This window comes from Rhizopus delemar, genomic scaffold (genome assembly GCF_000149305.1).
Source record: "Rhizopus delemar RA 99-880 supercont3.7 genomic scaffold, whole genome shotgun sequence".
Lineage (NCBI taxonomy): Eukaryota > Fungi > Mucoromycota > Mucoromycetes > Mucorales > Rhizopodaceae > Rhizopus > Rhizopus delemar.
This window is the reverse complement of record NW_027137833.1, coordinates 52,340-70,045: the sequence shown is the minus strand read 5'-3', so window position 1 is coordinate 70,045 and position 17,706 is coordinate 52,340. Positions and strand designations below refer to the sequence as shown.

General features: G+C 35.5%; 7 protein-coding genes across 7 annotated transcripts; 3 read left to right on the top strand and 4 right to left on the bottom strand.

Moving 5' to 3' along the window:
* Positions 1-1,406: 1,406 nt before the first annotated feature.
* On the top strand, positions 1,407-4,658 carry RO3G_09220 (uncharacterized protein; the record flags this gene model as incomplete). The annotated part of the gene is made up of 3 exons (XM_067663805.1): positions 1,407-1,963; positions 2,018-2,164; positions 2,222-4,658. 3 exons carry the CDS (start codon positions 1,407-1,409, stop codon positions 4,656-4,658), a joined length of 3,141 nt encoding a protein of 1,046 aa, XP_067519906.1.
* A 1,297-nt stretch (positions 4,659-5,955) lies between these two features.
* RO3G_09219 (uncharacterized protein) lies at positions 5,956-6,273 on the bottom strand (the record flags this gene model as incomplete). The annotated part of the gene is made up of 1 exon (XM_067663804.1): positions 5,956-6,273. The coding sequence occupies one exon, from the start codon at positions 6,271-6,273 to the stop codon at positions 5,956-5,958; it is 318 nt and encodes a 105-aa protein (XP_067519905.1).
* A 2,348-nt stretch (positions 6,274-8,621) lies between these two features.
* On the bottom strand, positions 8,622-9,451 carry RO3G_09218 (uncharacterized protein; the record flags this gene model as incomplete). The annotated part of the gene is made up of 3 exons (XM_067663803.1): positions 8,622-8,663; positions 9,060-9,133; positions 9,334-9,451. 3 exons carry the CDS (start codon positions 9,449-9,451, stop codon positions 8,622-8,624), a joined length of 234 nt encoding a protein of 77 aa, XP_067519904.1.
* A 529-nt stretch (positions 9,452-9,980) lies between these two features.
* On the top strand, positions 9,981-10,675 carry RO3G_09217 (uncharacterized protein; the record flags this gene model as incomplete). The annotated part of the gene is made up of 2 exons (XM_067663802.1): positions 9,981-9,990; positions 10,167-10,675. 2 exons carry the CDS (start codon positions 9,981-9,983, stop codon positions 10,673-10,675), a joined length of 519 nt encoding a protein of 172 aa, XP_067519903.1.
* A 1,765-nt stretch (positions 10,676-12,440) lies between these two features.
* Positions 12,441-13,595, bottom strand: RO3G_09216 (uncharacterized protein; the record flags this gene model as incomplete). The annotated part of the gene is made up of 4 exons (XM_067663801.1): positions 12,441-12,925; positions 12,992-13,073; positions 13,121-13,341; positions 13,394-13,595. The coding sequence occupies 4 exons, from the start codon at positions 13,593-13,595 to the stop codon at positions 12,441-12,443; spliced, it is 990 nt and encodes a 329-aa protein (XP_067519902.1).
* Positions 13,596-14,725: 1,130 nt separating this feature from the next.
* On the top strand, positions 14,726-15,556 carry RO3G_09215 (uncharacterized protein; the record flags this gene model as incomplete). Its single annotated transcript, XM_067663800.1, has 2 exons — positions 14,726-15,015; positions 15,124-15,556. The coding sequence occupies 2 exons, from the start codon at positions 14,726-14,728 to the stop codon at positions 15,554-15,556; spliced, it is 723 nt and encodes a 240-aa protein (XP_067519901.1).
* Positions 15,557-16,132: 576 nt separating this feature from the next.
* Positions 16,133-16,840, bottom strand: RO3G_09214 (uncharacterized protein; the record flags this gene model as incomplete). Its single annotated transcript, XM_067663799.1, has 2 exons — positions 16,133-16,625; positions 16,824-16,840. The coding sequence occupies 2 exons, from the start codon at positions 16,838-16,840 to the stop codon at positions 16,133-16,135; spliced, it is 510 nt and encodes a 169-aa protein (XP_067519900.1).
* Positions 16,841-17,706: the final 866 nt, after the last annotated feature.

The following is a 17,706-nucleotide window of genomic DNA, read 5'->3' as shown; positions in this document are numbered from 1 at the left end:
AAATTCTTGAAATTATGTATCTAAAGTCTCTTTTTGTGTATTTAATGCAGACATTTATCAGTATAATTGTACCAAATAACTGAGTGTGTAAACAGATTTTACGCGTACTAGCATTAGCATTTTAATCTCATTAATAGATTTCTAATTGTGAATTAACGTTATGTCGTTTAAACTTGATTGCTGTTTTGGTGTTAATTTTATACGCGTTTATAACAATATATTCTACTTTTTAAATGTGGCTACCAAGGCTTACATAATACTAAAGAAATATTTTATTCTCATCAAACAGTATTGTAGTACAAGAAAAGGATACACAGTTGATTTATTTTAAGATTTTATTATAATTTAAAAGGGAGAACACATGTATTGGTTTTTGACTGTAAATTTGCGGATGGCTTTTTTTATTTTGCGGACAATGATTTTTATTTAGCGGAAAATGATTTTTATTTAGCGGATAGTAATTTTTTATTTTGCGGATAATAAATTTCATTTTGCGGATAGTGCCTTTTTCATTTTTTGCTTTACTTCACTACAAAATGTCTATTAGGAGAGATTGCTTGAGTTCAAATGACAACCTAAGCACGAGAATTATTGAATCAGCTAAAACTGTATCAGTTCATGATTGTGTGAATTGGATAAACCATTCATATTCGTTTTTTGATAGATGTCTGGCCCTTGAGCCAATCCGCAAAATGAAATTTATTATCCGCAAAATAAAAAAAGCCATCCGCAAATTTACAGTCAAAAACCAATACGGCCTTGCCAGATAAAATGGCAGAAATATCACGAAAGTTTTTCAAACATTGATATTAATACGTGCTTGTTCTTGATGTGTATGTATTTTTATTATACAAATGGATTAAATATCCAGATCATACTAGAAGCGTTTAATAATATATTGAGTATTTTATCAATGAAATGAATAAATACACGCGAAAAGACATTTGAAAAAAAAAGAAAGCGTTGTAACTTGTGCCCCTAATCGTTAACTTGCTTAAAATGGTTAAATCCTTTTTTAATTCGGATCCGAAGCATAATGAAGAAAAATGATTTTTCAGCGTCAACAACAGGAAATTTCATTCCCTGACTTATATTCAAGAAAAAAAAAAAGAAATAGCACTTTCATTATTCTACAAAATTCAATCAAAAACCAATGATTAACCGTAAAAGAGACTTAGATAGAATGGATATGATAAAATGATGTTACACTTGAATGGTCGTGTGCAGCATACCTCTTTCATAGAAAAATTCATTGCAATGTTTCCAATTAAATGTTTTTCCGATGCAAAGCGACTTGCAACAGAAATGACCTGATGGGAGAGAGCAAAATAATTTAGGCGATGTAAAAGAGTATAAATGCGCGTCGTTTTTTCTGTATTTCTTACTATTATTCATTATCATCCAAAATGCCTTCTGCAATCAATTCTATATCAGATCAATCTGCTATATACTATTACAAGTCTTTTGTCAACTTTATCAACGTACAATCCAAGACTTATGCTGATAGGGTCTTTGTTCGCTACTATTCAAACAACACTTTCAAGACGTTAACGTATTCTGAAGTTGATCGTATCACTACTAACCTCGCTTGTGAATGGGCTGAAAAGAAGAATGGATTTGAAGTCGTTTCTTATATCAATGAACACAATGTAGATTACATGTTCACCATGTTTGCTTTGATGAAGCTAAGAATTATTTTTCTTGCGATATCTCCTCGTAACTCTGAACCCGCCATTGTTAACTTGTTGGAGAAGACGCAATCTAAAGTGATCTTTGCTACGCCTAAATATGAGTCTATCGCTCAAAGTGCTGCTGCCAAAATAGACGGAGCTAAACTTACTGTGATTCAACCATTAGACATCGAAGCTATGCTGAATCAGCCTCTTAATCCTCGTTACAAAGAAATCCTTGATTTCAACTTTACTGAAAAAGATATTGATCAGCCTGCATTAATTATTCACAGGTACATTTTCTATTTTCACGTCATTATGCAAAATTAACATTCATTTTTCTTTAGCTCTGGATCTACCAATTTCCCCAAGCCTATCTATCTCAGTAACAGATATTTGCTCAATGCCTCTAGCTTCTTTCAGCTTTACAAAGAGCAATATTCTCATGTTCATCCTATGAATGAAGATGATACAATGCTTGCCTGTGTACCACTGTAAGATTCTCATATGAATAACAAAAGAAAACGAACTAACATGAGACTTTTCTGTAGCTTCCACTTATTCGGATTATTTTGCTTGGGCTCTATTGCTTTCGTTGGTGCAAGCACCATCTTTTTGAAAGGGCTTCCTCCCTCCCAAAAGGAAATTGACTTTGCCTTGAGACACAACAATTGCACTGTTATGGCCGCTCCTCCTATTATTCTTGAACAAATGATTCCTTACTTGCAAGAACACAATGACTTTTCTGCTGTCCAGCGCCTCAAGTTTGTCCTCTTCGGAGGTGCTCCGTTTAAGCGTGAAGCAGGCGAATGGTTTCAGGCACATAATGTCAATGTTCGTAATGCTTATGGCTCTACAGAGATGAATGTTACTATGTGTGCAGACTTGGATCCTAAAAGCAAGAATTGGAATTCACTTCGTCCTATTTGGAATTTCTCTTCAGAATCATACATTGTTCTTGAAAACACAGATGATGGTTTAAAGCATTTGTATCTTACTTCGAATAGCCCTACTTTAGCACTTGGCATATCAAATCGTCCTGATGGTGGCTTTAATAGTAATGACTTATTCAGAGAGGACCCGGAAGCTCCTGGTTGCTACATCTATATGGGTAGACGCGATGACACATTGATTATGGAGAACGGTGAAAAAACAAACCCCATGCCCATAGAATCAACCATTCGCCAAAGTCCTATGGTCAAGCAAGTTGCCGTCTTGGGTCATGGTTATCAATGTACCTCTGCTCTTATTGAAATTGATTTGGACTATGCTATAAACTATGGCCCTGAAGAAATCATTTCCGCCGTCCATGAGGCTGTAGAGGATGCTAACAAGGAATGTTCTAGCCACAGTACCATCTTACCTCAGATGGTCAAGATTCTTCCTTTTAGCAAATCTTTGCCTTCTACTGATAAAGGAACTGTTATGCGCAAGAAAGCAGAGGCCATGTACAAGGATGTAGTTGAAAAGCTCTACAAGGACTTTTTGGAAGGCCCCAATCATACACTTGACACTGACTCCTCATCTTGGACACCTGAACAGACCGAGTCCTTTTTGGTTAAAAGCGCAGCCCAAGTCTTACGCTTGTCCGAGTCTGCCTTTAATGATCACTCAAAATCTGTTTTTGATCTGGGCCTTAACTCCTTAACAGCTATCCAACTACGTAATGCTATTGCAAAGGCCTTTAGTAATGTCCCTCAGAACTTCTTGTTTCAGCACCCTACTATATCATCCATGCGTGAAGCCTTATTGTCTGAAAACCACGTCGATCCTGCTCAAGTCATCGAGACACGTTATCAGCAAACTCAAGAATTAGCTCAGACTTATGTCGAGCGAGCTAAAGATGATTTCCCAGTAGCCAAGAACGAATACGAAATTGAAAAGAAGGAAAAGGTTGTTATGCTCAGTGGTGCTACCGGTTCTCTTGGTGCCTTTATTTTGCGAGATCTGTTAAAGGATGCCTCTGTCAAAAAGGTCTATTGTTTAGTCCGTGGTAAAGAGTCTGACTTGTATAGTCGTTTGGTAAAGGCCTTTGAATCTCGCCATCTTGACTCCTCTTTATTGGAAAATGATCGCGTTGAAGCCTTGCCTATGCGTTTGAATGAACCCTATCTTGGCTTCACAAAGGAGCGCTATGAACAACTCAAGGAAGAAGTTACTATTGTTCAACATTGCGCTTGGCTCTTGGACTTCAACATGACTATTGATCACTATGACAAAGAATGTATTGCACCCTTCTATAACTTGCTCAAGTTTGCCTATCGCCAAGTCAATCCTATGCATGTTCACTTTATTTCCAGTGTCAGTGCTAGTGCTGGCTTAGGCCCTGAAATTGAAGAAAAGCCTCTTCCATTTAACTCTCGCGTTGCTATGCCTATGGGTTATGCTCACTCTAAATTTGTTTGTGAGATCTTGTTAAATTATCTTACAAAAGAAAAGAACTTTCCTTGTTATGTCGAACGTGTTGGTCAAGTTTGTGGTGACTCCAAGAACGGTGTTTGGAATACCTCTGAACAGTACCCTCTCATGTTTATTGCTGGTGGCTCTCTGATGCACAAGATGCCTAAGCTTGGTACTGATGTTGATTGGGTCTCTGTTGATTATGCTGCTGCTGCTATTGTTGCTATCATGATCCGTTCATCCCAACTTTCAGCAGACGAAGACAACTCAATTTATCATATCGTCAATCCTCGTATTATTACTTGGGATGATGTCCTTACAGCAATGAGATCCAATGGTATGAAATTTGATACAGTAGATCCAGCCGAATGGGTTAATACTCTCTCAAAAGACGATACCAACCCTGCATTCCGTCTCATGTCCTTTTATGAAGACAGCTTCAAGAATGAATTCAAAATGCCAATCTGGCAGACAAAGAAAACATGCGATACCGCACCTATCCTTGGCCAATCTCCTACTATTGACCCTATACTCTTCAAGAAATACTTGAGCCATTGGCAATCAGTTGGCTTTTATAACCCCAAATAATTAACTTATTTTCATCATTTTAACATATTCATTTTATAATTATTAGAGATAAATACATTTTTAAAAAAAAAACTATTAAAATCGGTATTTGGGATGTCCGGAAATATGTGTTAACTAATGTAGTATACAGTATGTATTATTTAAGTGGCTCATCCATTCAGTATGAACTCCTGATGCTATTAAGCTTGTGTGTAAGAATATATTGAGGAAAGTCATATTGAGTACAGTGCCACATTATTCTTCTTATGAATAGCAGTAAAAACAACAAATTTCCTCTTTTCCTATTTATAAGAATGGATGTGTTTTCATTACTTATATGCATGCTTTAATTATTAAAGGACTTGATTATTTCTATGGAAATGTCCAATTAATAACCCTTAGAAAATATGCCAGATTTCTTGTAGAATCTCTAAGACTATTGACTGATAAGACTTTATCAGATCATTGAGCACAGATATGCTCTGTTTGATAGCGGTAATAACAAATTCTTTTATTGCTAGGGGCTTGCTTGCATTCAGAAACGCCATGGCCAAATTCGTGGCAACGCTTACAGTATGTTGTCATTTTCTTCCAACATGCATGAATATAAATTTTACACTCTTCTTTTGATTTGCAGTTAGCATCGACCCAAGGAATAACATGAGTCAGATTTTGGAATGAATCAGATTTTGGAATGAATCAGATTAAGAAGTATCAGGAGTATAATCAAGAACAATATACGCAAATTCAAGGAAAGCACCTGCATTGGAATAACTCACAATTCCCATACCATATATTAAAGTATGATTGAATAAGATGAGTCGCAAATCCTCTAACAGACGATGAGGATATAGCCAAGAAAGACGCTGCAGATTCACGCGGCGGATAGTGGAACTGGATCTGCAAGTAAGCTTAGATATGATAGTTTGCTCAATTAAAAAAAAGCCACTCTCACAGGCCATTAGACAAAACTCATCATTATCGAAATTAACCTTCTATTAACAGTTGGAACCTGATCTTCGAACCATCAATACAATGTAACACTGTCAAGTACTTGAGATGCACTCTAATGTGCAGCTTCAACGATGGCGTGTGTATTTGAATTCATGCCAGTATAATGTAGAGAGCTTCAGAAGATTTCAGGTGAATTTTCAAAAAAAAAAAAAAAAATGAGTTTGTTGATCTAATGACTTTGATCATGCTCACCGTCTTATGAGTATCAGTAGGATCATCATCTCTGTGAAGAGACCTAGCGCTATTAAACAAAAAAAATGTTGAAGATAGTAAATATTAAACCGAATTTTATTTACTGTATAAATTAACATTGGCCATCTCGAGGAGGCGGAAGAATATCAGCTTTGGATCCACGAATGTCATAACATCTTTTTACATAAGTAAGATAACCAACGCAACCAGAAATTGAGTAGGAACAGCCAGAGCCACTTCCACTAGTACATTTTAACTCAGTTTTCATGTATTCATAAGCTTCACCACATTGCTGCTGATTTCTCCATTGCCAGTAGCAGTTTCCAGAAGCACCTGCAGGTCCTTTGTAACTTACAACACAGTTATTACCAGCAGAAGCGAGCATAAAACAGCAGAAAAAGGCCAAAAGGTTCAAGACAAGCTTATACATAGTTTATTTAAAAAATTTAAAAAAAAAGTTTCTGAAGGGAGTATTTATACATGATTTGTACAGTGTTTGTTTTAGCTCATAAATATTTCTCTGTAGACTTTCCTAAAGCGAAAAAAGAAAAACGCATGAATAAAAAAGGATTAGCAGATCTAAAGAAAGATATCTACGTCAAGAGCTGCAAACAAGTAGGACAAAACCGATTTAGACTCTAGACTACATTTGCTTGCTTTTCCGAAAGGGATTGTAAGGCAAAGAAGATTTTGCTGTAACTACTTGTTTTATATTTCATAAAGGGATTGAAGCAGTAGACTAGATTATATCAAAACGTACTTTAGTATAGCAATAGGCTTTATATACCTCAGTCGATTTCATTCTTGATGCTCTCAATCCACGAAAGGAAAAGCATAGAAAGGATCCCAAGCTATTACCTATAACTGCTGGTGTAACATTAAACTTGGGAATTGTCATAACTGATCATTTGTACAACAAGGTATGGCCTTAATGACTCTCAATTTGTGTATATTTTATCACAGAATGAGCCAAAGTTGGATTTATCTGGGAAAGTGACATACGTCAAGAAATATTTTTAAAGTGGCCCCTCACTAGTATTTCTTACGCTCTCATCTTTTATTTTTACTCTTGATCATGCAATAAACCCACTTTATCAAAGACTCGAACTGAAGCTTGCTTGCAAGCGATTTCAGCCAAAGCACCATTATGTATAATAAAACGTTCTTTCATAAAACCACTTTGGCTAGGTGAAGTCAAAGGGGATATAAAAGAAACAAGACATGTGTTGAGCAAGCGTGTGAAAATTCTTGCAACACAATTAATCAAGATAATCTGTTGCCAGTTCTTCAAGGAAATCAAATATCCTTTTTTAGTCTCCAGTTATAAGGAGGAACTAAACTTTTCAATAAAACATCACTCAACAAATTCAACATTAGGTCTGAGCATTGAGTGTGATCAAAAATTAGGTTCAAGAATACATATAATAAATCATTAGGACTAGAGCTACTAAATTTGGGGCCTGAAACTTTGTGCAAAAATTTCATCCATACCAAATGGTGACGTCAAAAAAACAGTATCAGACTGATCAAGATGATATGCAGCGGAAGTATGAGACTATTCTACTCACTGAATTGTCACATAGCATCGCCTGTAAAAAGTTTAGATTAAAAGTTTTGCATTATTTCCAAGAATTATTCACGATTGGAGCAGAGACCAACAGTTCTAGGATCCAAAAGCATAGAAATAGAGTGTTGAGCCTGCCTGACGGATGTAGATTCCTTGAGATAGCCAAGGTCGGACTCCCCTATGTTCGCGATAAGTCTGTTCTATTTTAAGAATAACGGTCTTCGTAGTTTCTTCCTGAAAGGGTTGAATTTGCTGTTCTACTCGTGGCAAGTGGATTGTCAGTAGCGAAAGGAGTATTGTATATCGTAGGAGGCGTTGACGTTTATGTTGAAGCGTCACCAATTATTATTTTTGCCAACTCACATGATAGGAGTTATAACGATGTACAGGCTTTTTGAATTTTTGTTTGATTATGTTCTATAACTTTTATAATGAAGGTTAACAGAATTTGATTTCATGATTGTACGGATTTGTCAGCTTTTGTGCAAATTTGTTCAAAAGCCCTTACTATTCACTTAGGCTAAATTGACATGCCGGAGGCCAGGCCCAAAGGATATTGATAGGTCAAATTTAAAGAAACACTCAAGAAAGGCGTGATTAGTTCATTGAGGATTGAGAAATTCGATATCAGCATCAATGTAGCCGATTGATAATTCAATTGAAATGTGGATATAGTCAATAGTTGAATGAATTTCAGCTGACGACCAACGATCAGACATCACATTGCGAAAGTAACATTGCAGAAAATGCACTCATTGCTGTGGCTATCTAGATTTTCGAGTTTATGACAAGTTTAAAAGCGTATAAATAAAATAAGTGGCTGTGATCGGTCGATAAACACAAAAAGATGGGTGGTAAGGCGACAATTACGAGAGATTAAGTCCTTTTTAAAAATTCTGAACGTGCTTTAGCAGATGACACAGGAGCATATGTAACAAAAATATGGAAAGGGCCATACTACCATCCTCATGGCTTACTTGAGCAATAGTATACCAAGAATCCTTAGAAAAATCTTAGACATAGTGAGCTTTAGGTCGAAGCACAAATAAACGCAGTATTCAGTCCATATGTATAGTAGATATAGAGTGTTTTTATGTCGAGAGGCATCACTTCTATTATCAATTTCCTGAAAAACAATAGAGGATAGCATTTTTAAGCGAATGTACCAGATGAGATGATGCTGTGAAGATGGGTTGCTAATCTCGAAAAAGCTATTGACATTCAGAGATAGCAACAATGAAGCCTTGCGTTTGCTATGATTATTATTTATAATATTTATAAATCTAGTCAATAAGAAGTTTGCATAAAACGCGTATTCTTCCTCGACCCTGAAGCTAGGATAGTAGATTCCTTAGGCTTTGTTTTAGATGGAGATACATTAGACGAATCGAGCTTAGATGAGTCTACAGCTGCTTTCGAGAATTTAGTCGTATCGTTAGTAAATGCACAACGAGACATCGCAAAGTATCTCTCACTCTGGTGGTTGAGTGCATCAAACTTTGAAATATCATTTAGATCAGCTAAAATTGTTGATATAGTATCTGAATAAGCACCAGTCTCCGCGGTAGCATCAGAAAAACATTTGATGTTTTTTCAAGGATAGTGCTTTCAATTGATGAGCTGGCTGAGACAGGGTCATATCCTTTTACATTAGTGTGGAGAGCTGTGTCTGAAGAAGAGTTAATCTCGAGCATGACAACGTGTTTATCAGGGTTGAGCTGGACTGTGTATTTAGTTTATTTATTAGATGTAAACCTATTTGAATTACAGGGTCCTGTTTCTCGTTATTGTTTCTTTGAGATCTGTAGTATCTTTGGGCTTGTAATGAATTATGATTTATTTGTTCAGAATTTTGTAGAATTAATTAATAAGCAAAGAAAAAATCAAAAACACAGATCGTAATATGTCACTGTTTTACGTTACTTTGCATGTATTTACAAATTGAAGGTACTATCATCTGGTAGCCAGATAATACCGTTATAGCTCGAAGCGATTGTAGCGGCAGTAGCAAAGATTGCTTAATAGTAACATTGTTTTTCATACTGTTAATAATGGGAATAAGATTTATTTTATTTTATTGTCTTGGACAGATTATCAGTTGGTAGTATTAAAAGCATAGATACATATATGTATTTCTTTTTTTGTTGATTTGGAGATATGCTTTACAAGGTATTAAAGTCTATGAATCATCGTTATTGCTTCATGTCTCCTACATTTCAGCTATCCAAGCAACACAGAATGAAAAGGATGTTACACTTGTTTGTAACCGAATCATTGTTTTACATTTTGAACAGAGATTACGCTAATTATAATTGATCCATGATAACTGAGACATTGCTAATGTGCCACAAGAAAAAAAAATGAATTTATGAATACTTTATTTACCTTGTACAGACTATTTACCATTCAAGAGATCTATAGCAAGCTTATATATGAAAGAAATCATCTTTTCACTAGAGACCACCTTTTTTTAAAAATATAAAGATAAAGCATTTGTGAAAGAAGAGCAATAAAAAATGTTGCATCCATTTTTCGAGCCTTGATAGATTGTCGATGATCACAAAATTATCATGCAACTCAGTAAATGAAATCTGCGATACATTTGCACATGTAACGATATTCTGGAAAATTAGGTACAGAAAATAAAAAAAATATAAATAAGGAATTCAAATGCCCTTCTTTTCCCACTCTATCCTTCTTACTAAATTAGAAGCAAGAAAGAAGAAGAAAAATGAAGCATCTCTCATTATTACTAGTATTGGTCATCTACGTTACTGTTTGTAAAGCTGATCTGAGATCATGGGCCTTGGGCTTTGGCAAAGGAAGTAGTGGTATTGCTGTCCCTGCTCCCAATAGCGCCAACAATTACGGCAAACAATACAAGACTTGCTATGTAGATGCTTTAAGCCCTCACGGCCATTCGCATGCCTCTGTATGGTTCTCGCCAGAATGCTCTGGAAGCGGTTACTGGAAACTTCAATACAAGACGGACGAAGGTATCTGTACCATGTTTGGTGATGCCGATCAAAGCGGTTGTCCTTTTACTAGCTTTTGGACAAGCAAAGCGCAATTTGTAGCAAAGAATCGCGGCAATGGCGAGGAATATACAGATAAAGGTGTCACTTTTATTGGCTGTGAAAATGGCGCTAGAGTAGAATTGTCAAGAGATGAAAACAGATATTGTGCTAAAGATGCGCCTGCAGAGAACTGCAAGTCTATGACTAGTGGATCTATTTTGTCATTCTTGTGTCCCAACGATAAATAAATGATTGAAGTTGATAATTTTAAAGAACAAAAAAAAACAAGAAAAACAAAAAGGACATAAAATAACGATATAAAGCCAATGTGAGACCTTGGTTGATACTCTTTTTGATTTGCTTTTTTTTTCTTAGATTATTTGAATGAATTAACAGAACTTTACGCTTTATGTGAGAAGTAAATGTGATGGAAAAGAAATGAAAAAAATATAGAGACGTGCTGCATTTTATGGAATGCAACAGAATAATTGCGCTATTTGCCTTATGCCAAATTTGTTTCATTTCTTGCTAATCTTTCCCTTTAGTCATGCTTTTGGAAATTGTCAACTTCTCACTTATGAATGACAGTATAATAATAAAATTAGGATGAGTTATAATACTTGATGTTCTTTATCTTGAGCAAAAGATAGAATGTGTTTGCAAGTAACTATTATACTTTGGCCAGTAAAATGACTAAAAGAATTATTTAGGATATATCACATTTTGCGAGGAGAATAAAACTTAGAGTGATAAGCTAAATGAATAAGGAGCGTATGAAACCCAATGCGAAAAACGATAAGCTTGCTATATATTGCTAGATCATCACAACAAAAAATAACAACTTTATCTTGACCTTTCAAAATAAAAAATACATCTGGTTCTATTCATTTGTAGAACCATATGTGCATATTTAATATTCTCTCTTCTCTTAACTTCTTTCTAATCACAGACAAGTATTCATTTTTTAGTTGAGCATCGCAACTAAAGTATTTTATTTAATTGTGCAAAGAAGAAATGCATAGATTCATGTGATCTTTACCTATAAGCCACCAGTGAAACAAGTGACAGTTTTATTTTCTCTAGACTTTCTCTCTTTCTTTTTTCCTTATAAGCAATGAATCGAACACAACAATACAAAGGAAACCAAAGGTCAGGGTTTAAAAGAAAAAGGAACGAAAGCGGGAACGATGAAGTAGGCGCCAGCAAGATTAGAAAGAAGATGCGCGACATGCAACGTTTGTTAAAAAATAAGGTAAAAAAAAAAGCAAAACAAACTTTTGGCGACACTAACAGTTTACAACAGGAGCGCTTACCTGCACAAGCTATTACTGAATCGAAAAGGAAATTAAGGGCACTTCAATACGAACTGGGTGAGAGATTGATTGATGAAAAAGAACGAAAAATGGCTAGTAAATATCATAAAGTCAAACATTTTGGTATGTTCAAAAAGGATGTTAAAGTAGCTAAGAGAGGCTTATATATGAAATGCATTTATAGAACGCAAAAAAGTAGAAAGAAAAATTAAACAAATGAAGAAATCACTTGAGGAAGAAAAGGAAGAAGATAAAAAGAAAAAGATTCAAGCAGATCTTGATGAATTGAAGATCAATGAGTTATATATTAGAGTAAATAGAAGAAAAAGGCTTGTTTCTTTCAGCATAATTTATATATCTTGTGTAGGAGTATCCAAAGACAGTACCTTATGTATCACTTTACCCTAAAGAAAATGAAAATGACGAGGTGTCAGTAACTAGAAAGCAAAGGATATTATCAGAAATCAGAAGTGCATTAGCAAATGGAGATAAAAATCTGCATGAATTTAAAAAGTCATATCGTGAAAAGTACAAGCAAAAGCTAATCAAACAAGGCGATATTGTTATTGAACCTCTTGCTGAAGATGAAGAACAGCCAAAGGAAGAAGAAAAGAACAGGGTAGATGAAGATGAAGATGATTTCTTTGAAAAATAAATGTTTTTTTTATATATACTTTGTTTATTATCTACAATGTTCTTCTTAATCCAACAAATTACTATTGCTGTTATTATTCGCTGAATAAGGAGGGGGCCGATTGGATGTGATACCGTCCATATTGATGAGTGTATGATTATCAGTTGATGCTGTACCCATGGCTAATAAAACTGTGTCTCTTTCTGTGCCATAAGCTGGTGGAGGCGATAAAGTACCTTGAGATGGCGCCAATCCCCATTTTTTGACATTGGCTTCAACAAATACAAATCCTCTTTGTCCCAAGTTGACATGAACTTGGCAGGGGCCATTTGCACCAATTGTCGGGAATAAATTCCACCTTATGCCAGTATAAGCATCCTCAAGCTTTCTTCCATTTCGTGTAAAAAAGATGGATCCAGTTCGATGTCGATATCCTACGCCAATAACATCGCCATGTTTAAATGTCAAACCGTGAGGTTTACCATTGAAGGGCGAACTAAAATATTTACAGCCATTGTTAGAGAAATAGCCAATAGAATATCGATTCCAACCTAGTTGAAAACTGAGTCAATAAAAAAGGGCTTGTTTTTATTTGTTTTTCATGCTGTCTTTATTACCAGGTAGTCTCCAGCTTGGGTAAGGTTTTGTTGCAACTCCAACAGATACAACAGTACTATCAGGTTTTTCAAACATTTTTGCCTGTAAATACATTAGATTTAAATAATTTGTTATCATTGCTTTCTTACCTCCCAATAATAAACCTCCTGGTTTCTTGGCAGTGGCAAATTAGTCTGTACGCAATTCTCGCCTTCCATAAACTGAATTTCAGTTCTACCAGCTACAAAACAATTGGCTTCTGGTTCCCATTCAAACTCAAATGCCGAAACACCTTTTTCTTGTATGGATATAAATTGTGGAGGTGTAATGTCCGTGGGAATGCTATTAGGTGGGTGATGTTCTTGCCAAGCTATTTTAATATTCTCTTTTAGTATGTTTGTTTCTTTACTATTATTTTTTACTTTTTGCTCTTTCATAACTAAGTCGAGCATCTTCAGATAAATTGGCGATTTCTTCTTCCGAATCTGAAGGTATTTCCTCAAGGTCACCGTTGTAAGATAAAGGAAGTTCTATCGGAGACCTTGAGAAGAACAGTAATATAACGATAACTATAAGAAATACAATAACTCCTGTAATAAAGATCCATGTATAAGATGGTTGCATTTTTTTATCACAGGAAAAAAAAAGTAAAAGAAGAGATAAAAGAATGAAACTATACGTCACTTACACAAGGTTTTTTTTTTATCAAACTAATTAGGAAACTCTGCCGTTTCCTTAAAATTTGTGCCAATCAATATTTGAACGATTTGTATATGAAACTGCTGCAAAGCCCTATTTATTTTCCAACACCATTACTGTATTATGTTTAACACCAGTTTTAACTTCAACCTATTTACCTTTCTTATTTTCTTTTGATTTATCAAAGGGACATTAATTAAAAAACGATATTATAAAGCATATTATTGAGCCACAATAACTCTTTTATTTATTTGATGTTTTGTGGCACTGTTTCATTTTATTTGAAAATTGACCAGCTACGCATATCAATGATATACCAAAGCAAAACTTTGTTTAGATGAATACAAGTTAGACATAAAACAATATCAAATGTTCTTTTTTTTTTCATATACACAAAGCAATCGACTTTGTATTCCACTTTGCAGTTTTTTTAATATTAAGGAATATTAAAATCTTATTTTTTAGAGTGCATCTGCTTTCTTTCTTTACTTTTGGTTTATATGAATTTAATAGGAATAATCGTTCGAGTGTTTTATGATTACTGAAATAGTTTTCCATGCTTCTTTCACATACAAGCAATGCCAAGCTGTCAATCGGAAAGTATACTCAAGCATAAAAAGATTACAAATTATTGGCTTGTGTATTTATATTGAAAACTTTTACAAAAAGAAGAAAAAGGTTGTTCTTTTCCTGTACAATGAAAATAAGAAGTGAATATGGAAAAAAGATGACTGATAAACATACTTCAAGACATAGTTTTGTGGAGAAAGCAAACTTTGGCTGTTCGACCTGTGTTTAAAGGACGATAAAGAAACATTTTCTGGGCTAAAGATTTCAAATTATACTGAATATTATTTATTTCTTAAATTCATCCCTTCTCTCTGTTCTCGTCGTCTTCTTTTTTTGCAAAGCTTTTTTATCTTACTTTCGTATTCATGTCAATAAGCATAACATCCAAAAGACGATGGATGAAAGGACCGAAAAGTAACATTGTTGTCCCAGTAAAAAGTAATATTCATGAGGACAAAGCGCTTTCGATTGCTTCGACATCTACTATGGCTGTACAGTCTCCATCTTCGATCAAACAACTCTTCCCTTCGATATCCATTTTCAACTTATCTGCTGACCCTCAGCCTCTTACATCACCCATTCATCCACCACCTCAATTTGCAGTAGATTATGACCCAAATCGATTCAAAAAGCAAATCAAACGAATATGCAAAAGAAGTCTTCAGGAAGCCTATCCTTCCGCATTCAAGACTTTTTTATTTGACGATGTTCAACCTGGAACTCCAGCTCAAGGGATTCGTCCTGTCTGTTTATTAGTCGAACGATTAGAGGCGTGGTATATCTTAGCCAAACGGCTCTTACACCACTTTGAGTTCGTGGCAAGTGTGGAAACAAGGGTAGGGAAACAATATCGAAAGCTAGAGGGAGTCATGATCTTTCCTAGTCCTGGTAGTGATATACCACAGTATTATCAAAAACGCTGGAGAGGACGTCGTGAACAACTCTGGAATCAAAAGCTACTTCAGGTCCATTTTGCCTTTACGGGTGGGGTTCGTTCGGTCTGTGACGCCTGGCAAATATATCATGTGAATGCGGCTAATGATCATGCTGAATTTGCTACATTTTTAAGAAGCAAAGCTGTCTCGACATTATCCAATATCAAGCAAGAGTTAAAGTGGATGATTAAATCTATCCGATCAGACGATCGTCTGTCTCTAGCCACACTGACGTGTTTAAAAAAGGAAGCATCGAAACGATTGAAAAAATTGGACAAACAACTTATCTTTTTTGATAAACATCCATTTTATGGTTATACCAAAAAAGATCCATGGCTCATGAATGCATGTAATATTACCTCTTACTTTATTTTTGGCTGAATATATGTAATCTAAAGTGAAATTCAAATTAGCCGTTGTAAAGCAAATGATCAAAGTATACCGACAGGAAAACATTGTTCATGAAACAGTACTACGATTACAAAAGGAGATTCTAATTTCAGAAGAGCAGCTTGTGGAAGAGTTTAGACATCTTTGTCAACAGATCTATAATATGCGAGAACAATCCAGTTTGGGAGTCGATCGTGGCCTAGAATCGATCATGAAAGCGTTCAGTGCAATAAAAATGGATAGCGATTGGCTCAACTTCTGTCAGCAAAACAGTGAACATCTCATTTCCGAAAAAGCAGCTTATCGACATCCGGAATTCCTTCAATATCCTAATCACACACACGCCTTGCTTCAACCTATTTTTGCTGCACGCATGGAGAGGCGGTCGACGGTGTTTCATCAATGGCATGAACATATTTATGTATTGACACCTGCTGGGTTCCTTCACGAGTACCGAGATGTTAAAAATTATCCTGCCAAGCCGGATGGAACAATCTTTGTGCCTCATTATAAAGTCTCGACTCTTTCCACCAATATACATCACAATCTCATTTTTCAGCTACAGCCTCATGCTGCTTCTAGAAATATGTTGAATGGGTATGCACCTGCCTTGCCCAAGGATTGGAGAGCTTCTAAGCCAAGATTGGGCTTGAGAGATCGATTCACTTGGACTCTGCGTGCAAAATCAGCTGTTGAGATGGAGAGATGGGTTAAGGATCTGACATCTCTCTCAGAAAGGTACAGAACTGTACCTGTCGTCTGCATGAATCGTGATTCAACTGAAGAAGTACCTGTGTCACAGGAAACAGAGGATGCAGAAGTAGAAAATACAAAAATAGCTGACCAAGAAGAACCCGATATAGTAGAGGAAGCAAAAGAAGAGGAAATACCATTGGAGGAACCAACAAACGAAGAGCAGAAACCATCAGAGGAACTTCCAATAGTAGAAGAATCAGAAAAGGAGCTTTTAGCAATAGAAGAGCCAGAAAAGAAAGAGGAAACATCGTTAGAAGATCCAACAGAAGAAAGCACCCCTGATTCAATACCTGTCAGTGATACACTAAAAGAAGAAGAAAGTCATTCTTAAACTTGGGCTGTCCATTTCTCAAATTCACTTGGTCATAATAGCCTTTTTTTATGGTCATTCTTAACTTTACACTTCAAACCTCTTGTCCCTTATTTTTTACGTCTTAGTCATCATCAATTTTTGAAAAATCAAATAAGAATTTTATCAGATATAAATATTGTACAATTTTACACTTTAACTTCAGACATTGCTAATGTTTTTTTCGGATGAATCGAAAATTCTGATAAAATAGACAATTAGGAGTTAGGCAGGTCAGATATATACTTTTAGATATCTTACCTGTAAAAATCATAATCTCCTATATAAAGAGAAATCGTGTTCGATAGGACGATATGATAAATATAATAATGACATTCAGAGACATTGGGAAAAAACCGGAGAATAGCCACGGCCACTGATCGTATCTTGGGAACTCTTGAAGATATTCTTGGAAGAGTTAACATCACGCCGCTATATTAGTCCACAAATTTGGCAAGTCAGAGCACTATGTAAGCCAAAAATTGCTTCTGTCAAGGACATTTTGTTACATGAATTACATGTCTACATTAATAAAAATGTTAGGTGCAATCATAAGATAAAAACAGTGCGGTATTACCTTTGATGTATGAGATTCGTCCACATCGAAAAGTAAAAGGCCGCTAAACTTTTGTCTTTGCTTTAACTGCCGTCAAAGGGCCACAGTCGCCCCAGTTCGAAGATTGTTGGATCTTATTTGATCTTTTCCATAAATACCGTTACCAAAACATATCGTGGGTAGCTTATCTTTCTAGCGTTGGGATTTGTATTCCTTCCAGCATTTGTCAACTCTCCTATAATAAACAATAAATGAATATGGTAATCATTTTCTATGTTTTGTGAGCTTCACTTTTGTTTGTATTTGCGCCTCTGACTCTTCTTTTTCTGCACTTTCTTCTATTTTCCTTCTCTTTTTTTTTTATTTATTTTACTTTGTATCACCATCAGCCAAAACATCCACCATTTCCTGTCTAACTTTTGTATGCCTTGTTATATATGAAAGCGGTTCTCGGCTGTTGAAGGGCGATTGAATGCTAAT